The 13,402-nt window shown below is 42.8% G+C and overlaps 1 protein-coding gene across 2 annotated transcripts in view; it reads left to right on the top strand.

Annotated features, from left to right (window-relative positions):
• The window catches only part of ROCK1 (Rho associated coiled-coil containing protein kinase 1), a 272,534-nt gene that overhangs the window by 135,808 nt on the left and 123,324 nt on the right, over window positions 1–13,402 (top strand). For both annotated transcript variants that reach the window (XR_008305444.1, XM_053242579.1), the window contains exons 11-12: window positions 6,286–6,352; window positions 11,794–11,882. Coding sequence is in view for 1 of the 2 variants with exons in the window: in XM_053242579.1 (XP_053098554.1) it covers window positions 6,286–6,352; window positions 11,794–11,882 (156 nt within the window). In the remaining variant the exon portion in view is untranslated. The remainder of the gene's footprint in view (window positions 1–6,285; window positions 6,353–11,793; window positions 11,883–13,402) is intronic.

The raw sequence follows: 13,402 nt of genomic DNA, 5'->3' as shown, positions 1-13,402 counted from the left end.
GTTTTTGTTTTTTAAAATATGATGTAGCAACAAGCTGATCTGGATCGAGATCCATCAATACCATAAGAAATGAGTTCTGCGCCTGCGCAGAGACCATTCGGTAGCTATACCAAAGCTTGTCGAGGTGTCCTGACCCCGCCCCCACGCTCTGAGCATGCTGTTTAAAGGTGGTCTGGATGCACGTTCCTCAGTTCTTTTCCAACTACCATTGCGTTTAGACTTTGGTCTACCGCTAGTCGGGAAGTTCCTCGTATTTCTCTGAGATTTTTTGTGAGTATTTTTAGTGCTTTATCGGATTGATTCTATGTTACGACCTTTGGCTATTCCTTTGGATTGCGAATACGTGTCATTGTGTGTGTGTGATATGGCTTTTTGACGCCTACTGGCTGACAAGATACACTTTCCTTCTGACCCAGAACCGCTGACATATCTCCCTCGGTTTTTGAACTTGGAACGGCTGACGGACTCTGATTAAATTATTGACCCGGACTGGCTGACGAGACTCTTTCGCTTTCCTGACCTCGGAATCAGCTAACGACCCTTCAGCTTTCTCTGACTCATTTGGATTTGACTACGTGATGGTTGGGGAGAAGAAATCCTTTAAGAGATGTGAGCACTGTAAAACCAAACTCCCCTCTTAGGACTTGCACAACCTGTGCCTTATTTGCTTGGGAGAGCATTATAATGTCACCTTGTGTAAGATCTGCCTATCCTCTCCCATCAAACACAAGAAAAACTGGGCACGCCGCCTCTGCGTGGCAATCTGTGATGACATGCCAAGCCTCACAACACCAGGGATGCCCTGCTCATCAGCTTTGAGGGTGAAAACTCCTCCGAAATTCTTCTCAGCACCTCCATAGACGCTGACTTCCCGTAAGTCCAAATCGCTACCGAGACCAGCCTCGACAACGAATCCTGGTCATTCTTCCGAGAGTGGCTCGAAAACTCCCGCCAAACAGAGCTCAACATCGATGGCAAGGTCCTCTTCAACGTGTCAGGAGGGGGAAGCGCTCTTTGACTTTGACATCGAGCTCTGTGTCGAGGCTTGTGTCGCAGTCGGGATCCTTGGAATGGTCCTCAATGTCAACACCTCCTAAATGCCACAGCTCGGGTTCCGTCTCGACACTGAATGGGAAATGCCAGAAGCTCATCGATCTGACGGTGGAGCACACTCCATCTCTCTTGGCAGTGCAGCTTCCTCCCCCGATCCAGGGGCTGACGACACTACCTGGGGGCGCTACTCCGAGTGCTAACTGGGGATGCTACTCCGGGGGCTGATGATGCTATGCCCCTACATCGATTGACGCCGAGCCTTTGATTTCAACACAAATGTCTACACACCCGCCTTGGGCGTTGACATCCACGGTACCAAGAGCCTGCTCTCTCTTGCCAGCTCAGACGCTGATTTCATCATCTTCTCCTTCAATGCCAGCAGTTGCAAGCCACTCTCTTTCTACGCTGCATACCCCGGTGGTCTCAGTATCCAGACAAGTCTCTCCTCGATGCCGACTGCCACCTCCTACCTTCGACATCGACAATGGCAACACTGCAGATGCTGCTGTGAGTCTCGTTCCAGTGGAAACCAACACACTGCTCACATTGCTGGACTCTACATTGAGCACCCCGTCGATGTTCTTGGGCTTTCTCCCATCAGAAGCAGAGCCCCAAGCTCCTCCAACCTTGTTCACTCATCCGTCTCCTGCATGGTCAGCTGCCCACCTACAGAGCCCTCTCTCTTGGCACACGTGTGGCTTCACCCACCCTGCATCAGCCCAGCCTATGGGTTCTTTGCCTGCGGCATCCTATGTTCGTGAATCGACCAGGCCATGGAAGCCTGTTTCTCAACTTCCTCCGCCTGCAACGTTGAGTACCATCACACATCTCCACCCAGATGTCTTCTACAACTCTGGCACACCATGCATCCCATACTAAGATCTCTACGACATGTTTGGTGTCTACACAAACACCACAGGATGCACTGCACACTGCAGCGGAGACTCAAACTTTAGTTCCCTCTTCACCGTCTGCCTCACACTCAGACCATTGTGGTTCGTCTGATTTAGAGTCGGATCCAGAAGAGGAAGAAATCATCGTAGAGCCATCAATGGATGTGGCTCCTATGACTTATATCTCATCTAACGAAGAGCTCAAGGCGTACCACAAGCATGTCCAGGCCATGGCTGCAGTGCTGGGTCTGGATCTTCGCTCTGAGTTGGCCACTATAGATAATTTCTGTCTATAATTTCTGTCTATAATTTCATGCTTAAGACCCAATCTACTGCACCAGTGTCTTTGCCAATGCTTCCTGTCATAACGCAAGCTGCCAAGTGCGCCTGGGAGGTTCTCCATACTTCCGCCCCAACAACTAAGCACCTTGAGAGCTTGTATCATATCCAGGACAAGGATAATGCTATCTTCTCAAACATCCTGCACCTAATAGTTTAGTGATAGACTGCACCTCCACTTCTAAAGCTGGGAAATGCTACACGGTGCCACCTGACAAAGAGGGTTGGAAACTGGACCTCCTGGGGAGAAAGGTATATTCGACCTCATGCCTCTCCATCAAGGTGGCCAAGTACTCCGCGTGTATGACTAAATATGGTCACAGCAACTGGGAAGGCTTACTTACAGACCTGGACACTTTTCCCCCAGGTGAGTTTAGGAAGAAATTCTGCCATACTCTGGAAAGGTTGGGAGACCTGACCAGACAACTACTTAGCATCGCCAAGCACTTAGCTGAGAGTGAGTCTCGTGCGATGACAGCAGCAATCACTCTCCGTAGGTAGTCTTAGTTGCACTCTACCACTTTACAGCCTGATATGCTCGACAAGGTAGAAGACTTAGCTTTTGACAGCTCTGGTCTTTTCAGACCAATTGGATTGGACACAAGAGACACTGTACATGTTTCTCTCTCAACCAATAATCACCAGAGTGGTGGCTCGCTTTCTCTGAACTCCAGTACCTTGTATCTTGGTGACACCATGGTGGCCAAGGCAGCCTTCATTTCCACAGGTACACAGACTGTCTCAGAACCAGTACCGATGTCTTCCACGAGTACTGGACCTTCTATCCCAAGACGATGGTCACGTCCTCCACCCGGATGCCCACACTCTCCAGCTGACCATATGGCGCATAGGATTCTGAAATAAGTCCTGTTTAATCAAAGGAAGGCATCTACAAGGTGCAACTATGCTGGCAAATGGCTTCGCTTCAAGAACTATGCCAGGATCAGGGGTTTTTTGCCCCGACAGTGTCCGTCGAACAGATATTGCTGTACCTCTCCTCCTTAAAGGCTCAAGGACTGGCTAATATTTTTTTAAGTCCACCTGGCTGGTAAAATGCAAATAAATAAATAAAATAAAATAAAAATGCAAGAAAGTCCACCTGGCTGCTCTTTCATCTCGGCATCTGGGCTTGGATGGTGTGACTCTGTTTTCTCACCCAAAGAGTAAGGCATTTTTTGAAAGGCCTATCAAATATCTATTCTCCAGTTAAGTCCCCTGTGGAGCCGTGGAGTCTTTCACTAGTTCTCTCAACGCTCACTGAGGCTCCGTCCGAACCCATGGCGACAGCATCTTTGCGACTAGTCACTTTTGAAGACTGCTTTCCTAGTCGCCATCACCACAGCTTGACATGTAAGTGAGCTCCTAGATCTTAGAGTCGACTCTCCATACACTAGATTCTACTAAGATAAAGTCCTGATGTGCTTGGTCCCTGCCTTTCGGCCTAAGGTGGTGTCCAGTTTTCATCTGAACCAGGACATTGTCCTCCCAACTTATTTTAGGAACCCTTCTTCTGCTCTAGAAAGATCCATACACTCACTTGACGTGCGCAGAGCACTCCTGTTTTACCTGGCACGCACAAGGGACTTCCGTACCTCAATGCGTCTTTTCGTGGCCTATGAAGGCTCTGCCAAGGGCATGTGCATCTCACGTCAACATTTGTCCAGATGGTTAGTGGAGCTCATTTTGCTCACATATAAACTTCAGAACAAGACTCCACCAGAAGCCATCAAGGCCCATTCAACAAAGGCACATGCTTCCTTTGCTACACATCTTTCCGGAGTGACCTTTATGGACATCTGCAAAGCAGCAACCTGGTCCTCCGAGACTCCTTTCCTGAAACATTATGCCATAGACGTGCGTTCTGCTGCAGAGGCTATTTTTCAGAGGAGTGTTTTGAAGAGGGTGTTACCCTAACTACTACTGCACCCTCCTCCATTTGGAGCTTGCTAAACACCCACTTCTTATGGATCTCGATCCAGATAAACAATGATCTGGTAGAGATCCATCGACATACATAAGACCCTCCCTACCTTCCCCTCTGCAGTAGTGTTGTGTCTTTTCTATGTGTGTATTTGGGTGTGCAGCCCTTAGTCCTTGTTTGCATTGCCATGGATTGCTCATCGTTGCTCACAGAAAACTCACTTAGATGGTCGTCCTCTATGGCGGTCATCCAAGAACTGAGGAACATGTTTCCTGCTCGCCTTTTAATAGTACGCTCAGAGCATGGGCGGAGTCAGGACACCTCAGCAAGCTTTGGCATAGCTACTGCATGGTCTCTGCACAGGTGCAGAACCTACTTCTTATGGATGTCGACGGATCTCTACCAGATCATCAGTTACAAGTGAGCAACCTGTTTTTAAATTGACCACTATCTTACCTGTTGAATATCCATGGCAACATTGCCTGGTGGCTGAGAGTTCAAGCAAAATGGGCAACTCACTAAATTATTATCAAGTTTAATTTATATTAATAGTGTCCATAAGTTTCATTTCTGATGAAACTTCAGATTTTCAGGATCAAATAAAAACACTTCTCCATAATATAGCCAATTGTATTAATTTAAGGATGTGTCCAAGCATAGTGTTGAGCATAGCAAATTGTGAAGACTTTCCCTTGGCCACCCTCTTTTTGATGGAAAGCTCAGCTGATAAAGAGACAACTTGTCAAACCTTCTAATGAACCTGGATTTTCTGAGCAGCTGTGAAGCTTTTCACTTTCAAAAATATATGCTGCCAAAGCAAAACTACATGCAAGATATGAAGGAAAGCATTCTGAACAGGGATTATTGGGAGGTTCATGTTATTTTAGGGAACACAGTTTCATGCAATTAGACATTTTAATAGGAATGTCTCCAAAAATAGAGTATGAGTGACTTTTGAAAATACATGCAGCATGTCCTGGAGCTTTGTTCTATCTAATATGGTGCATAAATTTTTCAATTTAAATTTTATTGATTTTTTTAAAAGGATCAATAATCTAATTATCTAGACAATTGCCTCTTTTTAAAAACATCATATTAAGAGTTACATATGCTGAAGAGTGTGCCCAGTACCCAATACCATAACCCAATATCAATAAATGCCCCAATTTGAGTAAATATATTGTGATAATATTCTTTTTTCCAATATTGTATCACTTGTTATCTTTGACATAATAGCATATTCTGATACTTTATTTTCCTATTCAGCAGTGTTGGGAATAGATCCTCCCCCATTTAGCATAGTATACACTTACTGCAATAATAGTGTATGAAATCATGTCATAATGATACTTCAGTAAATATGTAGCACAAACAAATACAATAGGAACAATAGACGGTCTAGCTCCTAAGTGTCTGTCTGTCTTATTTATCATCATCATCACCATCATCATCTTATTTTTATCACATTTAATATCGCAAACTTAAAAGTTCATGAAATGTGGAAATAACTACCCTCTTCACTGCTAGTTTTATGTAAATAGACTTACGGTACATGACCACTTTATTCTTCTTGTGCAGTATTCAAATAAAGAAAAGCACAATTGGATCAGACATTAAAACTGAGAAACAGATTGCCAGCAAATACCAAATTCCCATATTTCAAAGGGTTTTGTACTTTTGTCTTTACATCAGTTTTTTAATCTCCTAATCTCAATTGATGATGATTTTTGTTGTAAAATATTCTCTATAAATCACAGTTGCAAGTAGAGCAAAAATCTAAGCATTCTGGAAGATACTGTACATTACTGATAGTTGAACAATAATGCATTACATTAAGTTGTAAGCTGTTCTAAGAATATTGCAAAACAGAGCAATTTTTTTCTCCTGAAGTACCTGAGAGGTACATACTTTGCATTGTTTAGTACATATATTTCTTGTACATATACTGAACCCAATGAGCTTTACAGTATATAAATTATGATTTTAAAATACAATAGAATTTTTGTACAGAATCTGTAGATTTTTGTGTGTGTTTATGGTTCTCTTCCTTTTTAACAAACTGTTAAACATTGGTTTCAGGTATTTATCCAGCTGTACAGCAAACTCTAATGACAACAGAGCAAGCACCAATGCAGATAAAAGTTTGGTATGTTTCATGTATTTTTAATGTTTGTCCTTTATTAATGGTTAAATTGAAATCTTAAAGCTTTTTTATTAATCCCTTGCCTCCTAATTAATCAAATTTTGATTTGCATATTGCTAAAACATCTATATAGGAACTATTTCAAGATATTTGGAAGGTGATGTAAAAGAATTTACAAATTAATAAACCTAAGCTACCACTCCTTTTAAGAAGAACATGGCATTTAAAATGTTGCTTTGTCATTCCCTATTGTAGCAAAATGCTAGAATCAATCCAAACTGGTGTAAATTGTGTGCCCTTAACTTGCAACATTACTATTTAAAATTGGTTTTATTTGGTTAATCTACCAGTTGAAGATTGTAGGCTGTTTTTAATGTAAGAAAGGTTTCAAAGATACTTAAAAGTACTCAAATTTAATTTCTATGAAGCTGTTATAAAATAGGATCTCTGAAGTGATCCATGTTCCACACAACTGGTCTTCTGCACCAGCACAGTATTCCCATAGAGAAATATCAAGCTCCATGAGGTATGCTCTGGCATTCTGAGGCACACGAGACGCATCCATTAAATTAGGCCAGAGAGCACCTTCTTCTTCAGTTCCTTCTCCTCTGCTGTGTTTGTCGCATCATGAAGGTTCTGCTCCTCTTTCCTTTCTTGATTCCTGTGGAAAACATTTACTGATTACTAAGCTCGACTTTGGAATGTTTCTATGATTATTCTTTGGATTTCCCTCTGTTTCTGGTCAGTTTTTTTACCTCAGCCCATCTTCGACTACTTTCTTGCCCTATGGATTCAAAAAAGATGCTTAAGTGCTGTAAAACCTGCAAGGGTACCTTCCCATCGTCTGACAGGCAGGATGAGTGCTTAATTTATTGGGGGGGGAAACCACAATATCAATTCCTACAAAATCTGTCTTTCATTCTCTAAACAAACCTGAAAGAGCAGGGAACTTCCCTACAAACCGCCTTATATGAAACTCTGCTCCCGTCCCCAACCCCAGTGCCAAGGTTGTCAACCATCGATATTGGGCACTCAACCCTTGACCCTCATGAAGCACCATGGTGACTCTACCTTTTAAAAGCAGGCATCTATCAACAAGACTGGTTGACACAAGAAGTGAAAGCTCAATCATTCCTTCGCTGCTGGACAACCAGAATCCAAGCACCGTCATGTGCCATCTTGAGTTCCAACACTGACATCAACGTCAGGGACTCCCATCTCGCTGATTGCCTTCAATCGTTCAACATCATGGGTCCTGCATCGACTGGTTATGCTGTCTGTGATACTCGCTGCACATCGTCGATACAGAAGACTGCTGTCTATTTGTGGCTTCAGACTGTGCATAGGCTTTGACATCGACAGTCAACAACAGCACCTTCAAAATCAAGGTTGACGCCCATCCAAAGGACACCACTGACTTCTACTATCTCTAGACCTTCAACTCTTCCTCAGATTCCAACGATGTTGATGACTCATCTGTCTCCAGTACTGGTGCCAGTCAGTAGCCTCTATCACTGATTGTGATTGACTACTCACCTGCTTACTCTCCAGGCCATTCTTCTCATAGGGAATGGCTTGGATTTGGACTGCCAGCGCTCTCCTGTAGAGCCTTCCCTGGCTTCTTCCATAGCTTCTGTGAGGCATCTGGAATCCCTGATGGGTTCTACCAACATGACCCCTTCAGCCTCTATCTTGATGGGATTTCCCTTGCATGGCCTTGATTCCTCTGCTGCTTCAATTGCACTTGTGCCAAAGACCCCTTGAGCATCTCTGGCTCATCATACTCCCAGGTGTGCCATTTCTTACTGTTGGAAGGAGATATTCCATTACCCTGCTCCACAGCTTCCACCCCAATCACAAAATTACTTGAGTTCACCGGGTGTGGTTGACCCCGGTCATAGCCATGGTCCTGAATGCTACAGGGATCCTCTTCGTTTTACCTCCGCTGGTCTTCCTTATAATTTCGAAGACTACAAGTGGTGGAAGAAAATGAAATGAAGAGGCCTTCTTTCCAAACCACATATGCCTGTTGCCAAAGAGGCTCTGCCTAGATCTCCCTTCAAACAACCTGCTGCCCCTGCAGCTCCTCCTCCTCCAGTCCTCCTCCTCCTCCAACACCTACCCAGGATGCAAGACAACTTCTCAATCCTCCTCTGACTTTCACACTACTAGTTGTCTCATGGGGAGTATAATTCTTCCTCTTCCTCTGATGAAGATTCTGTTCAAACAGAAAGTGTGTCTGACCCATCACCAGATGATTATGTGGCTGCATCGCCTTCAGTCAGATATTATAAACTAGATCTAATAGAGTGCAAGCCACTGAAATGGCAAAGGCTCTGGGTCTTGAACTTGAAACACCTGTTCAGGAGATTAAGGACCCAATTTACGATTTCATGTCCTCAGCCCCTCCAGTCAGCTGGCTTCACTTCCTGTGCTGGTCAGTGCTTCTAAGGACTCCTAGGATGTTTCAGTTGCCTCTACTACCATCTCTAAGTGCCTGGAAAGTCTTTTATAGTCTTTATAGGGTGCAAGAAAAATCCTGCCCTTTCCTTTTTAAGCATCTTCCTCCCAACTCTTTTGTTGTAGATTGTGTATTTACCAACCAGTTGGGAAGGAAGCATTCAGTGCCTGTTGATAAAGACGGACAGAAGATTTACTGTGCTTTATGCCTTTCCTTAAAAATTGCAGAGACTGAGTCCCAGGTGTGTGCAGGCTCAGTCTCCCTCCGCAGGCATGCCTGGTTATGTTCCACCCCTTTGGAAACAAATATGAAGGATAAGAGAAAGAACCTACCTTTTAATGGTGATTGGTGCAAGTTTTCTTTTCAGGGAGGTCTCTATTCTCATGTCCAATATACTCTGTCTCTCCTAACAGATCTGGGCTTGACTATCAACTTCAAGAAGTAAAAAAAAAAAAACCCCACAGAGATGCATCTCATTTATAGGCACTGTCGTAGATACAGATTCAAAGCATGCTTCTTTCAAATGACAGGAAAGCCTCAATTATCATCCTGATTTTTATCTTTCAGAGCAATCCCAAACAAAGAGCTCACTCTGTACAGCGCCTCCTCAAATTGATGGCCTCTTGCACGACAACTGTCTCCCATGCCCGTCTGAAAACGTGTCAACTACAGACTTGGTTCCTGCCTGTCTTCAGGCTGAACCTGGACAAGCAGAGCAAGTGGCTGACCCTGCCAACCAATGTCCTGTGCTCACTCAGTCTCTCAGGGTGCCGTTCACCCTCAGCACAGACACCTCTCTATGGGGGTGGGGAGCCCACTGCTGTGATCTACACACACAGGGCTGTTGGAACACTCAACAACAGGCTTTTTACATCAACTTTCTCAAGCTTCTAGCAGTTTTTCTAGTGCTGAAGATGTTCTTGCCTGTCTTGAAGGAACATACGGTACAGATCCACTTGGACAATACTACCACCATGGCATGTATAAATCATATATAAATCTTCATGCTTGGAGGCACCATCTCCTGGTCTCCCAACAACCTGGCAATGCAGCTGTGGGAGTGATGTCTGAGCAATCATGTCACTCACTGAGCAAGGATCTGGTTCTTATCACCCAACATCAGTCGGAGTTGAACATTAATGTTCTCCCGGACACGTTTTGCCTCTGGAACATCTCCTTGTAGACTTGTATGGGACCCAGTCCCAAAAGAAATGTGAGCTTTTCTGCTTGAGGACAGGGGCAGGGAAGACATTCATGGGGGATGATTTTCAGGTACCTTTGAAAGACCATTTCTACTATCTATTTTCCCTTTTTCCACTGCTCTCAAAGTTCGCAAGCAAAATCCTTCAGGAGGGGACTCGCTGCAGTTGTCCAAGAGACAGCATCGTCATCTCCTCCATCAACAAGACCTACTCTCCCAGGAGTCGGGATGCATTCTCCATCACAGTCTCAGGACCCTGAACCTTACATCTTGGAAGATTAATTACTAAATGAGAAGATGAGATCCTTTTTAATGAAAGGAAGGAATCCACCAGAAGAAACTAGCTGTGCAAGCGGAAATGCTTTACTTGTTGTTCAACTTCAGAATGCTTCAATTTTTCTTCCTCCATCGGGCAAATTCTCTTATACCAGACGTATATAAAATCATTGGGTCTTTCCAACACCTCACTCAAGATTCACCTGGCTGCTATCTCCATGCATCATCCAGGATGGGGATGGTCATTCAGTCTTCACACACCTGGACTCTGGGATTCCTTAGGAGAGTTAACAACTTGTATCCTCTTATACAAGTTGTTAACTCCACTCAGCCCTGGAGAATGTGTCTAGTTCTGTCTTCCTTGACTGAGCTGCCCTTTGAACCCTTTATCTTTTCAATCTGAGGGACCTCTCCTAAAAGACCGCCTTTCTAATAGCTATCGCATCGGCCAGGTGGGTGAATGAATTTTCTACTTTAAGAGCTGATTCACGTTTACCAAGTTTTACCCTGAGAAGGTAGTCCTTCGTTCCGATTCCTTGTTTTGCCCCAACGTCATCCCTGATTTTCACCTTAATCAGGATATTATGTTACCTATTTTTTTTGTTAATCCTTAGATAATTCTGTGCACTCAGTGTCCGTAGATGTCTACTCTGCTATTTGAACCATACTAAATCTTTCTGCCAGTCCAACAAATTGCTTATCACCTATTCGGGGGGCAACAAGGAGTGCCATGTCTCATGTCAAAGACTTTTAAACTGGCTAGTTGACATCATCTTCTCCTGTTACAGCCAACAAGGAATCCAGCTGCCAAATAAGGAAGAGGCTCATTTTACTAGAGCCATGGCCAACTCTGCTGCCCATATGTCTGGCATTAGCATGGCTGATATCTGCAAAGCTGCTACCTGGTCTACAAGGCTGCTACCTGGTCTTCAGGCTTAACTTTTGTGAGTCACTGTGCTGTGGACCTCCACTCTGTTGCTGAAGCCGACTTAGATAAGACAGTTTTTAAAAGAGTGCTCTAACCACACTGGCACCCACCTCTGTTTTTGGACAGTTGTGAGGGAACATGGATCACCTCGAAGATAAACAGGTTGCTTACCAGTAACAGGTGGTCTCTCTGGTGATCAATGTTCACTCATACCACCTCCCCCCACCCCCCAGTGTGTTGCCACAATATTAGTGTGTTATCTTCTCAGCTTTTCTTACTTTGACTTTGTCAGTCTTCCTTTCTTCACATATTGAAGCAGCCACTTCAGGAGCTGAGCGAGAAGGTGCTCTCTTGTATATTTTAATGGACGCTTCTTGTGAGCCTCAGAATGCTGGAGAGAGCCTCATGGAACTTGATATTTCTTTGTGGGACTGCTGTGCAGGTGCAGAAAACGCAGTTGTAAGTGAATATGGATCACCTGTTACAGGTAAGCAACCTGTTTTATATCTTATTTAGGCAGTCTTAGAAATTCCAGTAAACATTTCTTTCCTATTTCATGCTTTCCTTTAAATGCAAAGCTGGAATCTTTGCAAAAAACAGTTTATCAGCTTGAAGAACAGCTACATAATGAAATGCAACTGAAAGATGAAATGGAACAAAAATTCAGGTAAGACATCTATTTTCAGAAATTCTAAAACACCAGTTTTATAAATATATAATGAGGGATTAGGATTGTGTTATTAGGCATTAAGAGTGCATTACATGTGCTCCAAAAGACTCAGTGTGTTAGGAGTTTTGGCACACTTGATTATCTCATGCTCCATCCACTGGAATCAAGAGTCCACAAGGAATCTTTTCTAGCTAGTACTTGTACATTGCATTGGGGTCTTAGAGGGCAAATGCTGAGTGCACTGAAGGGCAACATTTGTGAAGGTAACACCATTACTATTAATACTACCACAATGTATATTTATATACTATACCGCTTTCCAATAAAAGTTCCCAAAGTGCTTTACATGGAAAAGTAAATAGCTCCCTGTCCCCAGAGAACTCACAATTTAAAATGAAATACAAGACAGACACCAGCAGCAACCATTGGAGGAATGCTGGGCTGGATTGGATAGGGCCAGTTGCTTTGTCTGAAATATGAGGATCACCACTATGAAAGAGGCCTCTTTGCTCACTTAGCAGGGCTTGTTATGCATTTTTTCTTATTTGCATAAATTTCCATGTATTTTTCTCCTCTGAAATCTTTACTATGCACACTTTTTCTGTTGCCCTTAATAAAGTGTGAACTAATTTGGCTTATTGTTTCACCTATATACTTAGTAAATCAGACACAAACTCAGCACCACATTAATTTCCCATGCTGTATCTCAAGAGGTTTTTTTTAAAGTAGCCAGATAGTTGAACTGAAATATTTGGATAGGAGAGAATCAGTAAAGACATTTAATGTGACTTAGAGATACAGAAGAAAAAAATATAAATCTTTATATTGAAAAAATGTTTTTAATGGAATACTGAATAAATCAATAAACACATATGTACTCTCACATGTTTCCTAGGAATAATCACCTGAAAAAATTTAATTGCAACTTTGAAATTGCCAAGCTTGCCTAATACTACACTGCTATCCATTCATGGTTATGATCACTAATGTATTAGTTGTTTTTCAACTAATTAAGCTGTTAAAGAAACTTCCAAAATAATACAAAATATTTTATTTTATTTTTTATTTTATTTTATTAATTTTTTTAATTTTATATCCCGCTTTTTCCTCCGAGGAGCTCAGAGTGGTATACATGGTTATATTTATCCTCACAACAGCCTTGTGAGGTAGGTTAGGCTGAGAGATACATGAGTGGTCCAGAGTCACCCAGTGAGTTTCATGGTTGAAATATTTAACACATTTTTAATATTTAACACATTTTTATACTAGCTGGTATGCAAATCCCTGGGCAGTTCACAATTTAAAAACACAACAATTAAATCATTAACACAATTTAAAACAGTTTAAAATACAGATAAAAATTCTAAAACTTTAAAACTATAAATTAAAAGCCTGGCTAAAAAGGTATGTTTTCAGGTCTTTCTTAAAAACATCCAGAGAAGGGAGGCCCTAATTTGGTTAGGAAGCACATTCTAAAGGCCCAGTTTCGAGTCACCACCAGTCTAGCTGTTGGCAAC

This window comes from Hemicordylus capensis, chromosome 4, assembly GCF_027244095.1.
Source record: "Hemicordylus capensis ecotype Gifberg chromosome 4, rHemCap1.1.pri, whole genome shotgun sequence".
In the NCBI taxonomy this organism is placed as follows: domain Eukaryota; kingdom Metazoa; phylum Chordata; class Lepidosauria; order Squamata; family Cordylidae; genus Hemicordylus; species Hemicordylus capensis.
The sequence above is the reverse complement of the archived record's forward strand: the minus strand, read 5'-3'. Positions and strand labels throughout refer to the sequence as shown.